General features: G+C 33.5%; 4 protein-coding genes across 10 annotated transcripts; 2 read left to right on the top strand and 2 right to left on the bottom strand.

Annotated features, from left to right (window-relative positions):
* The first annotated feature begins 155 nt into the window (after positions 1 to 155).
* Positions 156 to 4143, top strand: LOC100651797 (protein shifted). The gene is made up of 6 exons (XM_003395687.4): positions 156 to 820; positions 1382 to 1624; positions 1748 to 1891; positions 2706 to 2858; positions 3722 to 3817; positions 3904 to 4143. Exons 1-6 carry the CDS (start codon positions 667 to 669, stop codon positions 4128 to 4130), a joined length of 1017 nt encoding a protein of 338 aa, XP_003395735.1. The 5' UTR covers positions 156 to 666; the 3' UTR covers positions 4131 to 4143.
* LOC100652312 (5-demethoxyubiquinone hydroxylase, mitochondrial) lies at positions 2887 to 4915 on the bottom strand. 2 transcript variants are annotated; one of them, XM_012308870.3, is made up of 3 exons: positions 4796 to 4915; positions 3491 to 3660; positions 2887 to 3428 (listed from the first exon to the last, which is right to left on the bottom strand). In XM_012308870.3, the coding sequence occupies exons 2-3, from the start codon at positions 3645 to 3647 to the stop codon at positions 2983 to 2985; spliced, it is 603 nt and encodes a 200-aa protein (XP_012164260.1). In that variant the 5' UTR covers positions 3648 to 3660; positions 4796 to 4915; the 3' UTR covers positions 2887 to 2982. The 2 variants fall into 2 exon arrangements, with proteins under 2 accessions (XP_012164260.1, XP_003395740.1); XM_003395692.4 differs by having other exon boundaries at positions 2887 to 3413.
* Positions 4916 to 4966: 51 nt separating this feature from the next.
* Positions 4967 to 14908, top strand: LOC100651678 (DNA-binding protein Ewg). 6 transcript variants are annotated; one of them, XM_003395686.4, is made up of 8 exons: positions 4967 to 5087; positions 6729 to 7003; positions 8476 to 8600; positions 8691 to 9116; positions 9216 to 9518; positions 9929 to 10069; positions 10157 to 10304; positions 11852 to 14908. In XM_003395686.4, the coding sequence occupies exons 2-8, from the start codon at positions 6826 to 6828 to the stop codon at positions 12181 to 12183; spliced, it is 1653 nt and encodes a 550-aa protein (XP_003395734.1). In that variant the 5' UTR covers positions 4967 to 5087; positions 6729 to 6825; the 3' UTR covers positions 12184 to 14908. The 6 variants fall into 6 exon arrangements, with proteins under 6 accessions (XP_003395734.1, XP_048261664.1, XP_048261665.1 ...); XM_048405707.1 differs by lacking the exon at positions 4967 to 5087 and adding an exon at positions 5434 to 5571 and having other exon boundaries at positions 6729 to 6979; XM_048405708.1 differs by lacking the exon at positions 4967 to 5087 and adding an exon at positions 5434 to 5571 and having other exon boundaries at positions 9216 to 9416.
* Positions 14695 to 15530, bottom strand: LOC100642401 (cytochrome c oxidase subunit 5A, mitochondrial). Its single transcript, XM_020863304.2, has 2 exons — positions 15206 to 15530; positions 14695 to 14987 (listed from the first exon to the last, which is right to left on the bottom strand). The coding sequence occupies exons 1-2, from the start codon at positions 15408 to 15410 to the stop codon at positions 14734 to 14736; spliced, it is 459 nt and encodes a 152-aa protein (XP_020718963.1). The 5' UTR covers positions 15411 to 15530; the 3' UTR covers positions 14695 to 14733.
* Between the last annotated feature and the right edge of the window lie 161 nt (positions 15531 to 15691).

Here is a 15691-nt window from a genome sequence, read left to right as displayed (position 1 = left end):
AATCCAATGGAGATTATGTCAGAAAGTATGATCGGTTAAGTTTCAAAAGAAGCATCGAATATCGATCTTGCAAATCGTTGTGCACGCACCCTTATCCCCAACCGTATCGGGACCCCTTAAGAGATAGAGATCTTGCTCTCGGACTCACAGCAAGAAGACGGGCTGCTGTAGACCTTTTCTCATTGAGTCAGTCAGTCAGTCAGTCAGTTTGCCGCAACGACGCGGCCTGTACGAACGTGTGCATACGCGTCTTGTTGACTTAACGTTGTGTGATCGTACGGCTGCATTATCGACAGAGCTGGCAGAAAGCTACAGCGAGGCATCGGCGAAATTGGTCGTCGGTCAACCGGTCGTTGGTCGTTCCCTTGATCGCGAGATCTGATCCCCATTGAAGCTTCGCATACGTGTCTCCCTGAGTTGTGTCAGCTCATTAGATTGCGTGCGTGAGAACGTGCTCGTTCGTCTCGAGTCTCGCCGTGAAATCCCAAATTTCACGCGTCGAATCGTGGCGTGTTCCGTCGGTCTGCACACACCAAGACACACGAGTGTCACATACACCAACGAATAGCTTACGCTTACAAAGAATCATACAGAAAGAGAAAGATTTACATAGCCACAAGGGGGCTAGTCATAAACCGTGCAACACCTGGCGGCACGTTGTTAATTATGCAGTGGGCCGCAGCCGCCCTGGTCTCGGCGGCGATCGCTCTGCTCCTGGACACGGCGGCCGCGAGAAATCACCATCGATCCGGCAATGGGCACAAACCAACCGGTGACATCTCCCTATGGATCGACCAGCAACAGATCAAAATGTTCAGCGGTAAGTTGGTTTGCGGATATCGATACTACCGCGCCACGAATATCCATCCGTGTTGAGTGCCGCATTTTTCTTTTTGCATATACTATGTTATTTCATTCCTACAGTATTTTGTTCTTCTTGATATTCTTATCATATTGATATTAAAAGAAAAAAATACATATTGTCATTCTAAAGAATTTATTTGATATTGATAAAATTGCCATTTTTTGGTATGCTGTTGTGACATTCACTTATTCATGATTTTAGTATATGGGCACAATATTTATTTTTTATCTTATAGCTAGTTTATGTTATAAAATACTTCATATATCTGTTTATGTTATATGATACTATGTTATTTTATTATGAAATAAAAATTCATTCATTATTCTTCATATATATATACATATCTTTTATGTGATTCTCTCATGTTTAAGTATAGATATACTGTATTAATTTATTCTATAAATAATATTAGAGTAACAATCTATTTCTTTACATTTATTCCAACATCACTCTACATGAATATGTATGAAAATGTAACAAGTTACAATCGATCTTCTCCTTCTCTGTTTCGTTTAGGGGTTGAAATGGAGATATTCGCGATTACGGAGGGTAGGGTCTTGCCTTATCTATTGGATCCAGAATTCGAAAGCAAATTACCGATTATTCCGAGCGAAGTAACGTACGTGAATTTTACATGGAAGTCTGGCGTAAAGAAATATTACTATAATTTTTATCGATTAAAATCGTTCGACGAGACGATCCTGAAAACACCATATATCACGATCAAAACGCAAGGAAGAGTACCCAAGAGACCCAAGGGTAATTTATGTCTTTTTATTTATCGAAGTATTTTCAGTCGACAAATTTAATTGATTAACAAAAAATTATTAAATTTGATGCCTACGTATATAAATAAATGCATAATGTTCATTAAATTCGCAGAATTCAGCGTCCTATTACCATGTTCCGGTAATAATTCAGGCATTGCGCAATTAGGCATCGGTTTGATGATTGAAAGTCGTAAGGGAAAACCTTTAAACGGAACACCCCTTCGCCTTAACCTGAGAAAAGAATGCGCCGTGCGCGGTGAGTGCGTCAATCGCGCCCATGATCATCTCTTTCTACACACACACACGCCTGGCCGCACGCACAGAGTTCTGTATCAGCAATGATTCATTGCTCAACTTGCTACACACTTCAATTAGAAATTATCGAAATCTCAACTGTTTCATTACCATGAAAACTGCTCTTTGCAAGAAGATAAGGAAAGACGACGATAGAAGCAAACATTTTTTGTAATAATGATGTATGTGGAGTAGGAGACATGTTATGAATTGACGATGATTTCGATTGTGTTTCTGTCCGATCGGTGCACAATATATATCTTTGTGTATACAACTCGATAAAAGATATTTTGCGGGAAGCTTTAACTGTGTATAACGCTTTCCGGTTAGCATGAAGGTAGATCCTCTTATCCGCTTATCCCATAGATCTGTAATCGATAAAATAGTTTCTTCAAATCAATGAACGCATGACTCTCTCTGAGCCGAATGTATCCAAAAATTTTTATTAATGAAAGCCATCTTAAGTGACCGAAGTATTCACTTAAGTCAATCTGTAATTGCGTTTAGCTGCTTAAATTTATGTGGGTGTAGCGGAAAATAATCGCTCAATATGTCTTGTGTTCCTTTGCAATGAACGATAATTGTTTATGGTCTAAAAGGTGAAAGACAAGATAAAATTTATGCATGAACCAGTTTGATATTTGCTTGCACTATTTATGAATTTATACAATATTATTAAAAAATACTTTTGTGATTACACTTATTATATTCAAATCCTATACTTGTTATTGATATCAAATGAAGCTTTCTTCTTTATGTAATATTTTTCATTGCAGAACCTAATCCTGGACCTTGTCCAGATGGATATTTAGGCCCACCTCATTGTAAAAAGGCATTGTGCTATCCAAACTGTATGAATGGTGGCAATTGTACAGCACCCGGTATTTGTTCATGTCCACCAGGTTTTCAAGGACCATATTGTGAAGGAGGTATTTTGATTTCAAAATAAGACATATATATAAAACAAATATTTTATTTACTTAAAATCAGACTAATATTTATAAATATTTCATTAAAGTTACATTTTTGTACTATATTAACAAATTATATAATTTATATAACTTTGGATATTGATATAGCAGTTTTACAACCAAATTTAATAACATTTGTTAAAGCTTGATAGAATGGTGCTTGTTCTGCACCATGTTTTAGACCAGTGTCATGATGTTCTTGTTCTTCATCACGAAATTTTTTAATTATTTCTAAAACTTCTTCATGTATTTTTTCATCACTTTCCATCAATGCACGTAATTGATCATTATAATGCTCTGTGATCACTGTCTCAACAGCTACGGTGCAAGCCATAGCTGCTTTTTCTCCCATGAGTGCTGTACCAGCACCAAGGACAAACCCAGCAATGTTCCAAACAGGTGTTAGAACAGTGGGTCTTACACGATATTTTCTAATCAACTCTTCAAACTTTGCACGATGTTCCTTTTCTTGATCCCACATATGTTGAATAGTTGGACCAACAGATGTTCTACCTGTCTTATATACCCCTGTTAAATTTATATCCAAAGAAACAACAACATCCTGGTATATATTTACAGTATATTTATACCTAAAACAGCCATTTGTCCAGCATATATTCTATCAGCTCCTAATTCTCCAGCATGATCTACCCTTATAACTGAATCTAATAATTTCCCTGATCTAGTTGCTCCTGAAGCTGCTGATGTACTAGCCAATCGAATTCCAAGCTGTCTAAGATACAGCATTTTTTTCTATAAACTTTAAGAAAGCATTTGTGACAAAAATTTGTTTCTCTTAATTAAAGCACAATTAATTTTAGGTATATGTGCAGAAAAATGTTTAAATGGTGGGAAATGTATACAAAAAGATACTTGCGAATGTCCAAAAGGATATTTTGGATTACGTTGTGAATTTTGTAAGTAAAATTATAATAGAAATGTAGCTACTAATGGTTAAAGTTATAGTATTGGCTTCATAATAAATATGTTTTCACTTTTTTAGCAAAGTGCGTAATTCCTTGTTTAAATGGAGGAAAATGCAAAGGGAACAATGTGTGCAGATGTCCTACTGGCTTCAAAGGAGATCATTGTGAAATTGGTAGAAGATCTCCACAACGCTCAGCCTGCACAAGAGCATGCAGAAATGGAACGTGTCAACCTGATAATACGTGTCTTTGTGAGCCTGGTTGGTTTGGAAAACTGTGCAATAAAAATAAGCCATGGGCTTGAAAGTAAAAACATATTTTTCACTGGTGGTATTAGTCTGTAGCCAATTGGATCGATGCAATAAGATTTCTTATTTAACATAAAATTACAAAATGTCTTGAATTCTATTTAGACTGTATTCATTCATGAGTTTAAGACATTTTTTACTTCAAACCTCGCATTTAGTTTAACAATCTTTATACTTAAGACAATACTAGATATGTATTCAGAAAATTATGAATCATTAATTTTATAAAGTATTACTATGTAAATTTAATAACAGTATATATATATACATGTATATATATATATATTTTTTTTTAATCCAATTGGTTGATACCACTAAACTAACATGTATAATTAGTAATTTACCCCACCCCAGATGTGATATGTAAAGCTGCTTTACAACATTTTATACTATTAAATATTATTTTTAAATAATATACTTTTATATTGTTAGATTTATTATAATGATTGTAAAAAAAATAAAATAAAATATATTTTCTTTCTTGTAATTGGTATTTTTCCTTGTTGATTTCGTAAGATTACATGTTGTCTCTTTAAATTACCTTCGTATTTAAGATTCGAACTTTATATCTCGATAACAATTTACAACAATTTCTCATTACGAAAACGTAAGACAAGAGTATCGCTATAAAAACAATAAAATAGAAAGAGGAATTGCATACCCAGGATAAAGTCTTTTGAATAGAAAACGTCAAAACAACAAACGATTGTTTCTTGCCGTTTCAGATGGTGCAAGCTTTTAGGTTAGACTGAAACTCAGCAACATCGTTCCAGGGACGCTGAGAACAAGAGTCACGTGTTTCAGGATCCAATAAGAAGGTAGATCGGATGGACGCCATGACGCGTACCCCAGTGGTACCAGCCAATCAGGTTATTCCAGATCCGTATACATGTATATGGTGTTCGTGTTTCCGTGGTCGCTGGTACCTTTTTGCGGATTCTGAGGGGAAATCGGTGAGTGCCGAATAAGTATCGGTGCGTTATTAGCATGTAATTGATCGTTGAGGGACCGGGCGATGCGCGTATGTTGCTTATTCGCGAAATAAGGGCAATTTCGCATCGTCTGCTTGGAGTGCACCGCGCAGGCTCGCTCAAAATGGCCGCCTCGCTGCCGCGTTTGTTGTGGTGGAGATGGAGGGCCGCGTAGCCGATCGATACGGCTGCTGGCGAAACTGGCCATGGTGTCTATGGCGGCTGTTGTGTGTGTTGTTGTGGCGTGGCGCGACGTACACGCGAGTTACGCCCGGTGAGGTAGAAGGTCGCGTTTTAGCCTCACGGTGGTGGTGCTGTGCGGGTGAGCGTTTAACACGGGTGGCGAGATGAGACCGCGAGACGCGAGCGTAGGGCGTGGTGAGAGAGCGTAGCCGACGGCGGCCTCCCCGCAGACGCGAAACCCTGAGCCCTCCCTGATCGGGTGACCACTCACGGGACACACAAGGTGCGTACGCAACTCGCGATTTTCACTGGGCCTGCTCCATGGCTCCGCGGTACCGCGGTCATGAGCTTTGCGGCCCCGGAGGTGGTCTCTTTTGCGTGTGCCCTGCGCATTTTCATTGCCCCCCCAAGTATCCACCAAATAAACGCGCCGTGTGCGCGGCTTGGCGCATCTTCTCTCTCTGTTCTCTCACACCTCGTCACGCTTTGCCAAGCCACGCTCTTACTACTCTTCTTAACTGCCTGTTCGCCGTCTGTCGTCTGTCGCGTCGCCTGTCAAATTCATCCAACAAATATGTATCTGTTGCTCGCTGTCACCCCGAGTGTAACACCGGTTCGCTACGCTTCATCCGCGCATCAGCGATATCCTATGTCTATGTACAGACCACGGCGACGGCGACGACGACGGCGACGTTCACATATTTACGTTACGTTAATTTGTTTCCGCGCGCTCCTTTTTCATGATGTTATCTCACGTTTAGTGTGAATATCTTATAGCGTCACGTTTCATCATGCGTGGGGATCCTAAGCGTACGCGCGGGAAACACTTCCGCCTGAAACTCATTGTTTATGTTTCTCAAATTCTGACCGTATGTAGTATCATCATGCTGGATTTTTGTCTACTCTACCCTTATCATGCAGTATTCCACATGGAAATACTTATGTATTTAATGTCATTATTATACTTTGTAATATTTTATAGTTCATATGTATGTAGTAAGAACATCTGTTTATGTGTTTTTCCTACCTTTATATCATCAATTAATGATACATAGATAATGATATCATTATTTTAATTGCTCTTAAAATATTATTTGATGTACAATCATCTTTTTTATTGTTGGATCTAGATTTATTCGTACTGTTATGTTTTATTATATATATTTAACATAGTAAATTTCAACATTTCTTTTAACATTGAAGTTCCTTCCTGTAAATAATGTAAATGATTATCTATATATAACTAAAAGAACATTATTTTATAGTTATATTTAAATAATATTACTATGTAAGCTTAACAGAAGGTAATTTATAAACATTATGGAAGACAACTTTGTTTTGGAAATTTTATACATTTACAAGAGACAGTCCATTGTTCTATATTTTATATTTCATATTTTATATTTTATTTCTCATATAAGCTTGTTTCTTTCGATTTAGGAGGTGATGTAGAAAGAAAATAAAACATCAAAGATTGGCATCTGTTTTGACGGGGCATTGCAATATAACTGAAGACACGACGGACGAAGATAAAAAGATGGTGTCTCTGCCTAGTGCAGAGCCTGGCACAATGGATAGAATCTCAGATGATGATGACGACGAGCCAAGTAGTGGGTCTGAAACATATGAGGAGGGTGACCTTTTGACAGCAGCTATGGATGATGATGTGACGGCCCAGCTCGCCGCTGCAGGTTGGCAAATCAAACACGCTAATGGTGATTTCCATTTTTTTGCTTTTTCACCTTTTGAGTTATTTATATTCTAATCATTTTCATTTACAAAAGGAAAGTAACATAGAGGGTGCACCAATAATGTTAAATGAACAAGTCTCATTACATAGACACAAGGAAAAAATAAGTAAAGGACTTTGTAAATTAAATATTTTGGATTGTGATTGACATATTTCAGTTTATAATTAATAATGTTAATAATGCATATTATTCTAATTTTTTTATATAATATAGTATTATAACATTATATAAAGTATTAAAATATAATTTGTATAATATTATTCAATTCTTTGAACATAGATAAAGAAAAATGATTATCTTTTGCAATATTATAGTAATTATATAAAAAAAATATGAAGATTCATAGAATTGAAGTTACCTTGATTTATTATCAACAGAAAGATAGAAGTAAAATATTGCCTGCCAATGATATATCTAATCTGGTAACTATTAAATATTAAACTAAAATACATTTATAAAAAGATTCTCTATGGAGCCCTAATATGGTTAATAGTTTTAGTTGTTTATGTTTTTATTAAGTCATTTAAAAGAAAATACATAAGTTTATTGTTTTTTTCATTTACATCATTGACAGTGCAGCATGAATTATTGTTTCTTTTCTTTTTTTGCCTTTTTTTATATCTCACTTTTTTTATCATTCTAATTCTCTTTCAACAAGATAAGTACTCATAATACAAATTACAAAGAAAATATTTATAAAAAATACCATTGTTGAATGCATTTTACATTGTTTGTGTGCTGTAATATTATTTGCTTCATGTTTTTAATATTCTACATACATGGAAACACTGTTTTTTATATACATCTTAATTTTGCATTTTATGCAGTAATTTTCACTTGCAAATTTAAAATTATTCATATATATCATCTTTCCTGTGTGTTTATTAAAATATCATAGCTTAGAAATTAGCTTAATATTTATTATTTAAATTTGTGTTTACTTTGTGCAATAAATTTATTATGTTATGTTTACTCCCTAAATGTTATAAATAAAATATGTAATATTTTGTAGATGTTCATTTTTACCTTATCGAAAAAAAATTCAAGAATATATTATTTATTTAGATTTCAAATACCTTTCATTTCACTGTTATAAAACATAATGTTGAATTCTATACACATATATAAATTTAATTTATTTCAATATATGTATAATATATCCTTGGATATCAAGCACGTTTCATATCACTACTGCTTTGCATCTCTTGTTTTGAATGAACTAAAGATACATGTTGACATGTCAGTAAAATATCTATACACATATTTACATATACGTGAATAGGATAAAAATATTTTAACAAAAATATTTTGGAAATACCATGCAAATTGAAATTTTTTCTTCAATATCTTTTAATATTACTGATTTTTTACTGACATTTTATTTGGTGTGGGATTGTAAAATTAGAAAACATATAGTTAATAATTTGCACATTTAGGCCCTGTTGGCGTAGCCGCCGCGGCGGCCATTGTCTCAGCGAAAAAGAGGAAACGACCTCATAGCTTTGAAACAAATCCCAGCATTAGAAAGAGACAACAAAACAGACTCCTAAGAAAACTTAGAGTAAGTATATACACATTACTATGTTTTATCTTGTTATCTGTATGCCTTTAAATATTTATTTATTATTTATTAAATATGTATTTTTTACAGCAAACTATAGATGAGTTTGCAACGCGAGTTGGACAACAAGCAGTAGTATTAGTAGCTACACCAGGAAAGCCAAACAGTAGTTATAAAGTATTTGGAGCAAAACCATTAGAGGATGTAGTAAAAAATTTAAGAAATGTTATAATGGAAGAACTTGAAAGTGCGCTCGCACAACAAGCTCCTCCACCAGTACAAGACGATCCATCTTTATATGAATTACCACCTCTTATAATAGATGGCATACCAACACCCGTGGAAAAAATGACGCAAGCTCAACTCAGAGCATTCATCCCTTTAATGTTAAAGTATTCTACAGGCAGAGGTAAACCTGGTTGGGGAAGAGATAGTACACGGCCACCATGGTGGCCAAAAGAACTTCCTTGGGCAAATGTGCGTATGGATGCAAGGTCTGAAGACGAGAAACAGAAGGTTTGTAGATATCTAAAGAATCTTTGAACACTTTTTTTTCATTCCGGATATATAAATTTTCTAAACTACTTAATGTTTGTTCTATTGTATTTTTTTTAGATTTCTTGGACACATGCATTAAGACAAATTGTAATAAACTGTTATAAATTTCATGGAAGAGAAGATCTTCTACCTGCATTCAGTGAAGAGGATGATAAATCAAATGTACTGATACAACAATCGACTCCTCATTCCTCGTCGCATCCGTCACATTCATCCGGTCAAGGACAAGGTGGACAATCGCAGCAACAACAGCAGACGGTGGGAGTTGTTCGCCTCAGCAGCACGGATTCATCTAAGGGAAACTCTTCGCCAGCACAAATCATTGCCGCGTCTCCTACAGCTCTTGCCACTGCCACTCAGGTGGGAGTGGATAGAGTACAAAAAAAGAATTGATCGAAACAACGTGATTGAAAAAAGTCCAATTATTTAGTACAGTTTCAGTCTAATCAAATTTGATGCAAGGTTCGATAGTACATTGTGAGATCATGGTGTTTCTTTAAATTCTGATTTAACATTTAAAAAAATTAGAATTTGAAATTCCTTTATACGCAATTTGCGTTTATGTTCATGTGTTTGGTTTCCCTTATTTGAGTTTAATCTGTCTTTATTTCTGTAGTCGTTGTCGTCATACTTGGAATCACATTTTATTTGGTTATACTTTCTGTAAAATTTTCATCATTTTTTCAGTTGTAATCATATCTTGCTTTTTAAGATATTTAAAAGACACGTGATTCGGCCATCATAATTAATATTTTGCTCTTGTGTTCTAGATGACAGCTCAATATCCGACAGCAGTTTTACAAACAATAACGAACCCCGATGGCACCGTATCAATCATCCAGGTTGACCCTAGTAACCCAATAATTACGCTACCAGATGGTACAACAGCTCAAGTTCAAGGTGTAGCTACTGTAAGTTATCATAAACCACCTTTTATGTTTTCCTTTTTGACTTTAGGAGCAAAGTTTTAAAATGGGAATGAATTTTCTTATCTACAGATCCATACAAGTCAAGGAGAAGTACAAGCACTTGCTGAAGTAGCAGGCAGTGGGGAAGGTACTAGTGTCGCTGTCGATTTAAACAGCGTTACAGAAGCAACATTAGGTCAAGATGGTCAAATCATTCTCACAGGAGAAGATGGACACGGTAAAACAGTTTTCTATAGGCTCTGCACCGTCGCCGGCCAGGAGCTACTTGAACAGTGAATTCATTTTTACTGGCCCAGGATCCTTTGTTGTTTTGCATGCTGTCTGCTACGCTCCATTCAAGAAAAATACCTACGTGTTCTACTACTTTGTACAACGAAAGTAGAATATCGATTAGTTATTCTTTTTTGATACTGTACATATGCAATTTCATTCGGAGCTATGCACAGCTTTATTTTAATTTCTTCTTTAAGAATCCATGATACATGTAAGAGATCATCAAAAAAAAATGTTCAGGGCACTTATGTATTGATTTTTATGAATTAATTTACGTTTAAATGTGATAAGTCAAGGAACTTTACTAGAGAGAAACTAGAGAAGTTACTCCCAATATTATGTCGTTTTGTATATACACATATGTCTATAATGTTTTTAGACTATTCTCTTTTTGAGATGAGATAAAATTCAAGAACTTTTTAGCAGGGGCTCGATAATGATGAAATAATACAAATGATAGAATTAAATTCGAACATACCGTATCCATATGCATGTACATACTGTTTTTTTATATACTGAGAAGCAATTCATTGAAGCCTACAATATATTTATATATTGGAATGTTGCATGTATAGTTCGTACATTTCTATGGAAAGCTTTAGATACATCAATTTTTAAAGATTTTTAAAGCGTCTACGTTATAAAGTAAACAGGTAGAATCGATCAGTTCACATGGATTCTTAAGATTTTAAATTTAAACGAGAAAATAAAGGAAGGTATTGATGATTACATAAAAAACCTGTCCCTGTTTTACAATCACTTTACCATTATTATCGAAAATTGGTTACTTTAATTTACTTTAATTAAAACAAAGAGAAATAAAACTGCTGTACATAGAGTATTTTTTGTTGATGTTTTTATTATTTTATAGCTGTTGTATTTCGCAGCCTTTGTTTAAGCTATTCACGATTGCTATTTTCTAATTTATTTGAATCAATAAATTATTTTTAATAAAAGAATTCGTATTTGTATAATTTATGCTCGTCCATACTTGATCTTACAGATTGGCTTAAACATCTGTTGCTTTTTATTAATGCCTTATTTTTTCTGAAGTGTAGATGAGAATTATGTTTGCACATTAATGATATTACATTAAAAGGGTGTGCCAGAAAAAAAGATAATGCTAAATGTGAAAACAAAAGTATTCATCTTTTCAATTACATTAAATATTTGACACATAGAGTAAGTATATCTACTTTTCTTTAGCACACCCTGTTAATCTAACATTTTTTTATTAGCTTTGTATAGAACAATATACTTTTAACTTGTCATTTAAGTTTTAGAAAAAACGTATAGCCCGTTAAATCTGACTGTATCGTAAACTGGTAGCATAAACGCACAAATCCGAAAAAATGGTCGATATCGAAAATACACGTACGAATACGTGCTCTTCGAATTATTAAGTTTGATTTTTTAATTCCCAGTTTACTATACAGAGAGAAAAATGCCTGATCAAGGGCAGAACACAGGACAGTTACTTCTTTGTTTCAGGCTATCCTGTTTCCGTCTCAGGAGTGATAACAGTACCAGTATCTGCTAGTATGTATCAAACTATGGTTGCCAATATTCAAAGTGACGGTACGATGCAAGTAGTCACACCAATGGTTCAAGTCCCAAAGGTTGAGCCTGGAAATGGGGAAGCTAGCATTGAAGCTGTCACTATTCAAGGGCATCCTATGACAATGATAAACGCCGCAGGTGAACATCAAGTTCTTCAAGTAATATCATTGAAAGATGCTAATGTCCTCACGAAGGCTATGCAAGCCGAAGTTGTAAAAGATGAGGATAGTCAACAACAACAAACCGTCTCTAGTCCAGAATAAAGCGTTTTACATAGTTAATACAAAGCTTTTATGTTAACACCAAAATGCGACAGGTGCACATTAGTGGTGTTCATGAGAAGAAGAGTGAGAGTATTAGAAATGATATGTGTTATTAATATTAAGGAAGATGATTGTGTCTTTTCTGAATCATCGTATAGTGTGTTCTCTTGTTGAGAAACAGTAAATGAATAGCGAATATGTTTGGAGAGTGAAAATGATTGAATGTTCGATGACTCATTGGACTTGAATGTAATCATATTTGTATTCAAGATTCATTGTAGACACTTAGAAGTATTCACTTGTAATTCAATTTCTCGAAGATAGTACTAATTTTTAGAAAGTACTGCGACGCTCGATGAATGAAAATCGTTGAACATGCAAAGTTTCATCGATGTATTTATAGTGATAGTATCCGTCGTCTGGATATTTAACATTTTCCAATAAGCAAACACGGATACAAATATTTTCATCTAGTCTTAGTGTCGGGTCCTTAAGAACGATCGATATACCAAAGAATTTTAAATTTGCGTTAAACTATTTTACGAAAGAGATGATTACTAACAAATTATATAATTTAATTACATCGAACTAATGATCTAAAAAGGACTTTAATTGAACGAGTTGATGCTGTAAACTATATAATTCGAATTTATTTGTTAAACTTGTTAATGATAGATTATTTTTTCAGACAAGATCAAGTCTCAAAAGTTGCTTATGGTTTCAAAAATATTTATGGAAAGATCTGTCATATGTAAAAACCTTTTTGAAGTTCAATGAAAAACGAATTCATATTTCGTAGCATCAGGATTCCGAACTAAATGTAATTTTTGAGTTAATCAAATTTGGCTATCGGATTAAAACAAAATGTAATATGTAGCCTATTTTTATGATAAATTGAGATATGGAGATGAGTCATTTTTCGGCGATAGAGATATATAACGATACATATTAATATACATTAATAATCGACAGTAGAGATAAATGAAAAAAAAATTAAGCATTTCTGACGGGTACAAATAGGCTATAAGACATAATTTTTTGAAAAATAAGACATATGGATTTGAAGTACACATCCAAGAAACATAATTACTTTTATCATATTAATACTATGTTATATTAGAAAATTATTTTTAGGTGATGTTATAAAGAACACTATATACATAATTCTCACAAAAATGACAATTAAATTCTTCCATTTCCATTCTGTATTACTTTGATAGTGTGCAGAATGTAGAAATGGAGAATTGCTTATTGTTCTTTATTTTCATTTTCAGGTAATCTATTTATTTTGGTTATTAATGAAAAAAAATCAAAATGTTTTCATGCATTTAAATGCCAACTCACTTTTATACAATATATTTAATGTTAGGAAGAATATTATTTTTTCTGTGCAATCTTGTTTCAATGTTGCGGTATCAAGTATTGCAAGTATATGTGATTGACTACCGAAAATGAATTTCATTATTCTGACGATTTTATTTACATTTTTATACTTTTTAGTATCTTTGTGTGCATCATACGTATATATATAGGTATGTGTGTCTGTACATATATGCATATATATATGTACACGCACACACGCACACGCACACACATATATATATATATTGTTTTCAGATGATAACTAATAATGAATTTGTGATACTTGTTTAATTAATATCTTTTAGTACATGTGTCTCTATCATGAATGATGATCATGAAGTTCCTGTAGGTGTGTAGTACAGTCTTCTCTTTAAAAAAGTGTATGTCAAGAGCAGAGTCGTAACATTGAAACAACAAACTGCCCTCGACATTAAGTATGAATGATACCAAAAAGAAAGAAGGTTTTTATAACATTATAGGAGAAAGTAGATAAATTTAATAATTATCAGTAGAAAACAGATCACAATGACTAGATATTAATTGTTATATTGTTTTTTAAAACTATGGCCATTACATACAAGATGTAATATATTGATACTCCCATGTAAGACCATGTTGTATTTTTTTGTTCTTGTTTGTAAGAAATCACACAGGACATAAATTAAGTTTAATGTCATTTGAGAAAAGAATGTAATACCATTTTAGATAATTATAGATGTATGTGTACATGACTTTACCATTGTGTATCTTACAATGTAATTTGTACATATGTCATTGTTGTGTCACCTTTCTGCTTTGGTTACTTTTGATGTAAAAAGGTAAAAAAAAGGGAACTTGAAAAATATTAAAAAATTCGAGGCAACATAAGGAACCAATAGAAGTTGCAATTAAAATATAATATATACATATCATTTTGTTTCATGATCTATTAAGATTATTAAGTCTTGAAAAGCAATATATAAATAATACATGTTTCATATATTTTTTCAATTCATGAACAATATGCTTCATGTATGAAACAGATACGACATATGATAAATATTTGTCAAAATCAATATTTAATAAGAGACATGACAATTGGTATTCTTTTATCTTGATTTAAAAGTTGATTTTTTGTTTATTTGTGACAAGTCTAATAGAAAGCACCTCTAAGTGTAGATACTATGTTTATTAATTTAGAATCAATAATTAATGTATATCATCAATGGATTGAAGCGCTAATTCAGGCTTATCATAACCAAGCTCTTCTGGAGTGTTGATACCTAATTCATCTAATGTAGGTCTGATTTCTTGCAAAATGTAAGGATAAATTTCGTTAAGTTTGCTTCCACATTTATCCTTTACCATCTCCAAAATCCTGATAGCAAGAGCAAAATCGTTCAGTTTTCTGCAAGCCCTTAATGCAGCACAAATAATAACTGGATCTGGTACAAGATCTAAACCTGAAAAGACAATGACTGTTAGAACAATTATTATAATATTGCTACAATAATAGTTATTTCAATCTGACTATTTAAATAAATAAAGAAGAACATTCGAAAACAAATTTTTTGAAAATAGAATGTTACTGTTCGATTTAAATTACTCGAAATGATTATCATTTAAATTGTTAAAAAATAATTGTGATTGTAAAGCATGATATAACTACGTAATTACTGACCCGCTAATTTATTAAAAACTCGGCGAATTTCCCAGTGATCGAGATTTGGGCGACTTAGATAACTCACGTATTGCTTATTAAATTCCTCTTCACTTTCTTCTGGGCCATCGTGAGAGGCACGAACATTTCGACTTACAACTGTAGCGCGTGGTAGTAGAGAATTTCTTACGATATTATTTGCTTGTCTTCCCACAAATCGTAACATTTTTTCGACGAAATGTTACTGAAAATTCAATTGAATATGATAGCAAAGCTGCACGATTGGCTTCTTGCGTAATATCAGAAGAAGACGGAACTTCCTTTAAGTTCGATCAAAACATTTCTGCCAACCTAGAAGTAGTAAAGCGTTCAATTTACATGCTTGTAGCTCTTACACCGCGTGTTTCAATTATTAAATGTTTTCATATTACTTTTACGTCACTGTACATAATTTTTAAAACTAACCCGATTACAATACATGTATAATTTATTATCTAATTTTTTTTA

This window comes from Bombus terrestris, chromosome 5 (genome assembly GCF_910591885.1).
Source record: "Bombus terrestris chromosome 5, iyBomTerr1.2, whole genome shotgun sequence".
NCBI lineage: Eukaryota > Metazoa > Arthropoda > Insecta > Hymenoptera > Apidae > Bombus > Bombus terrestris.
This window is presented reverse-complemented; position numbering and strand designations above follow the sequence as displayed.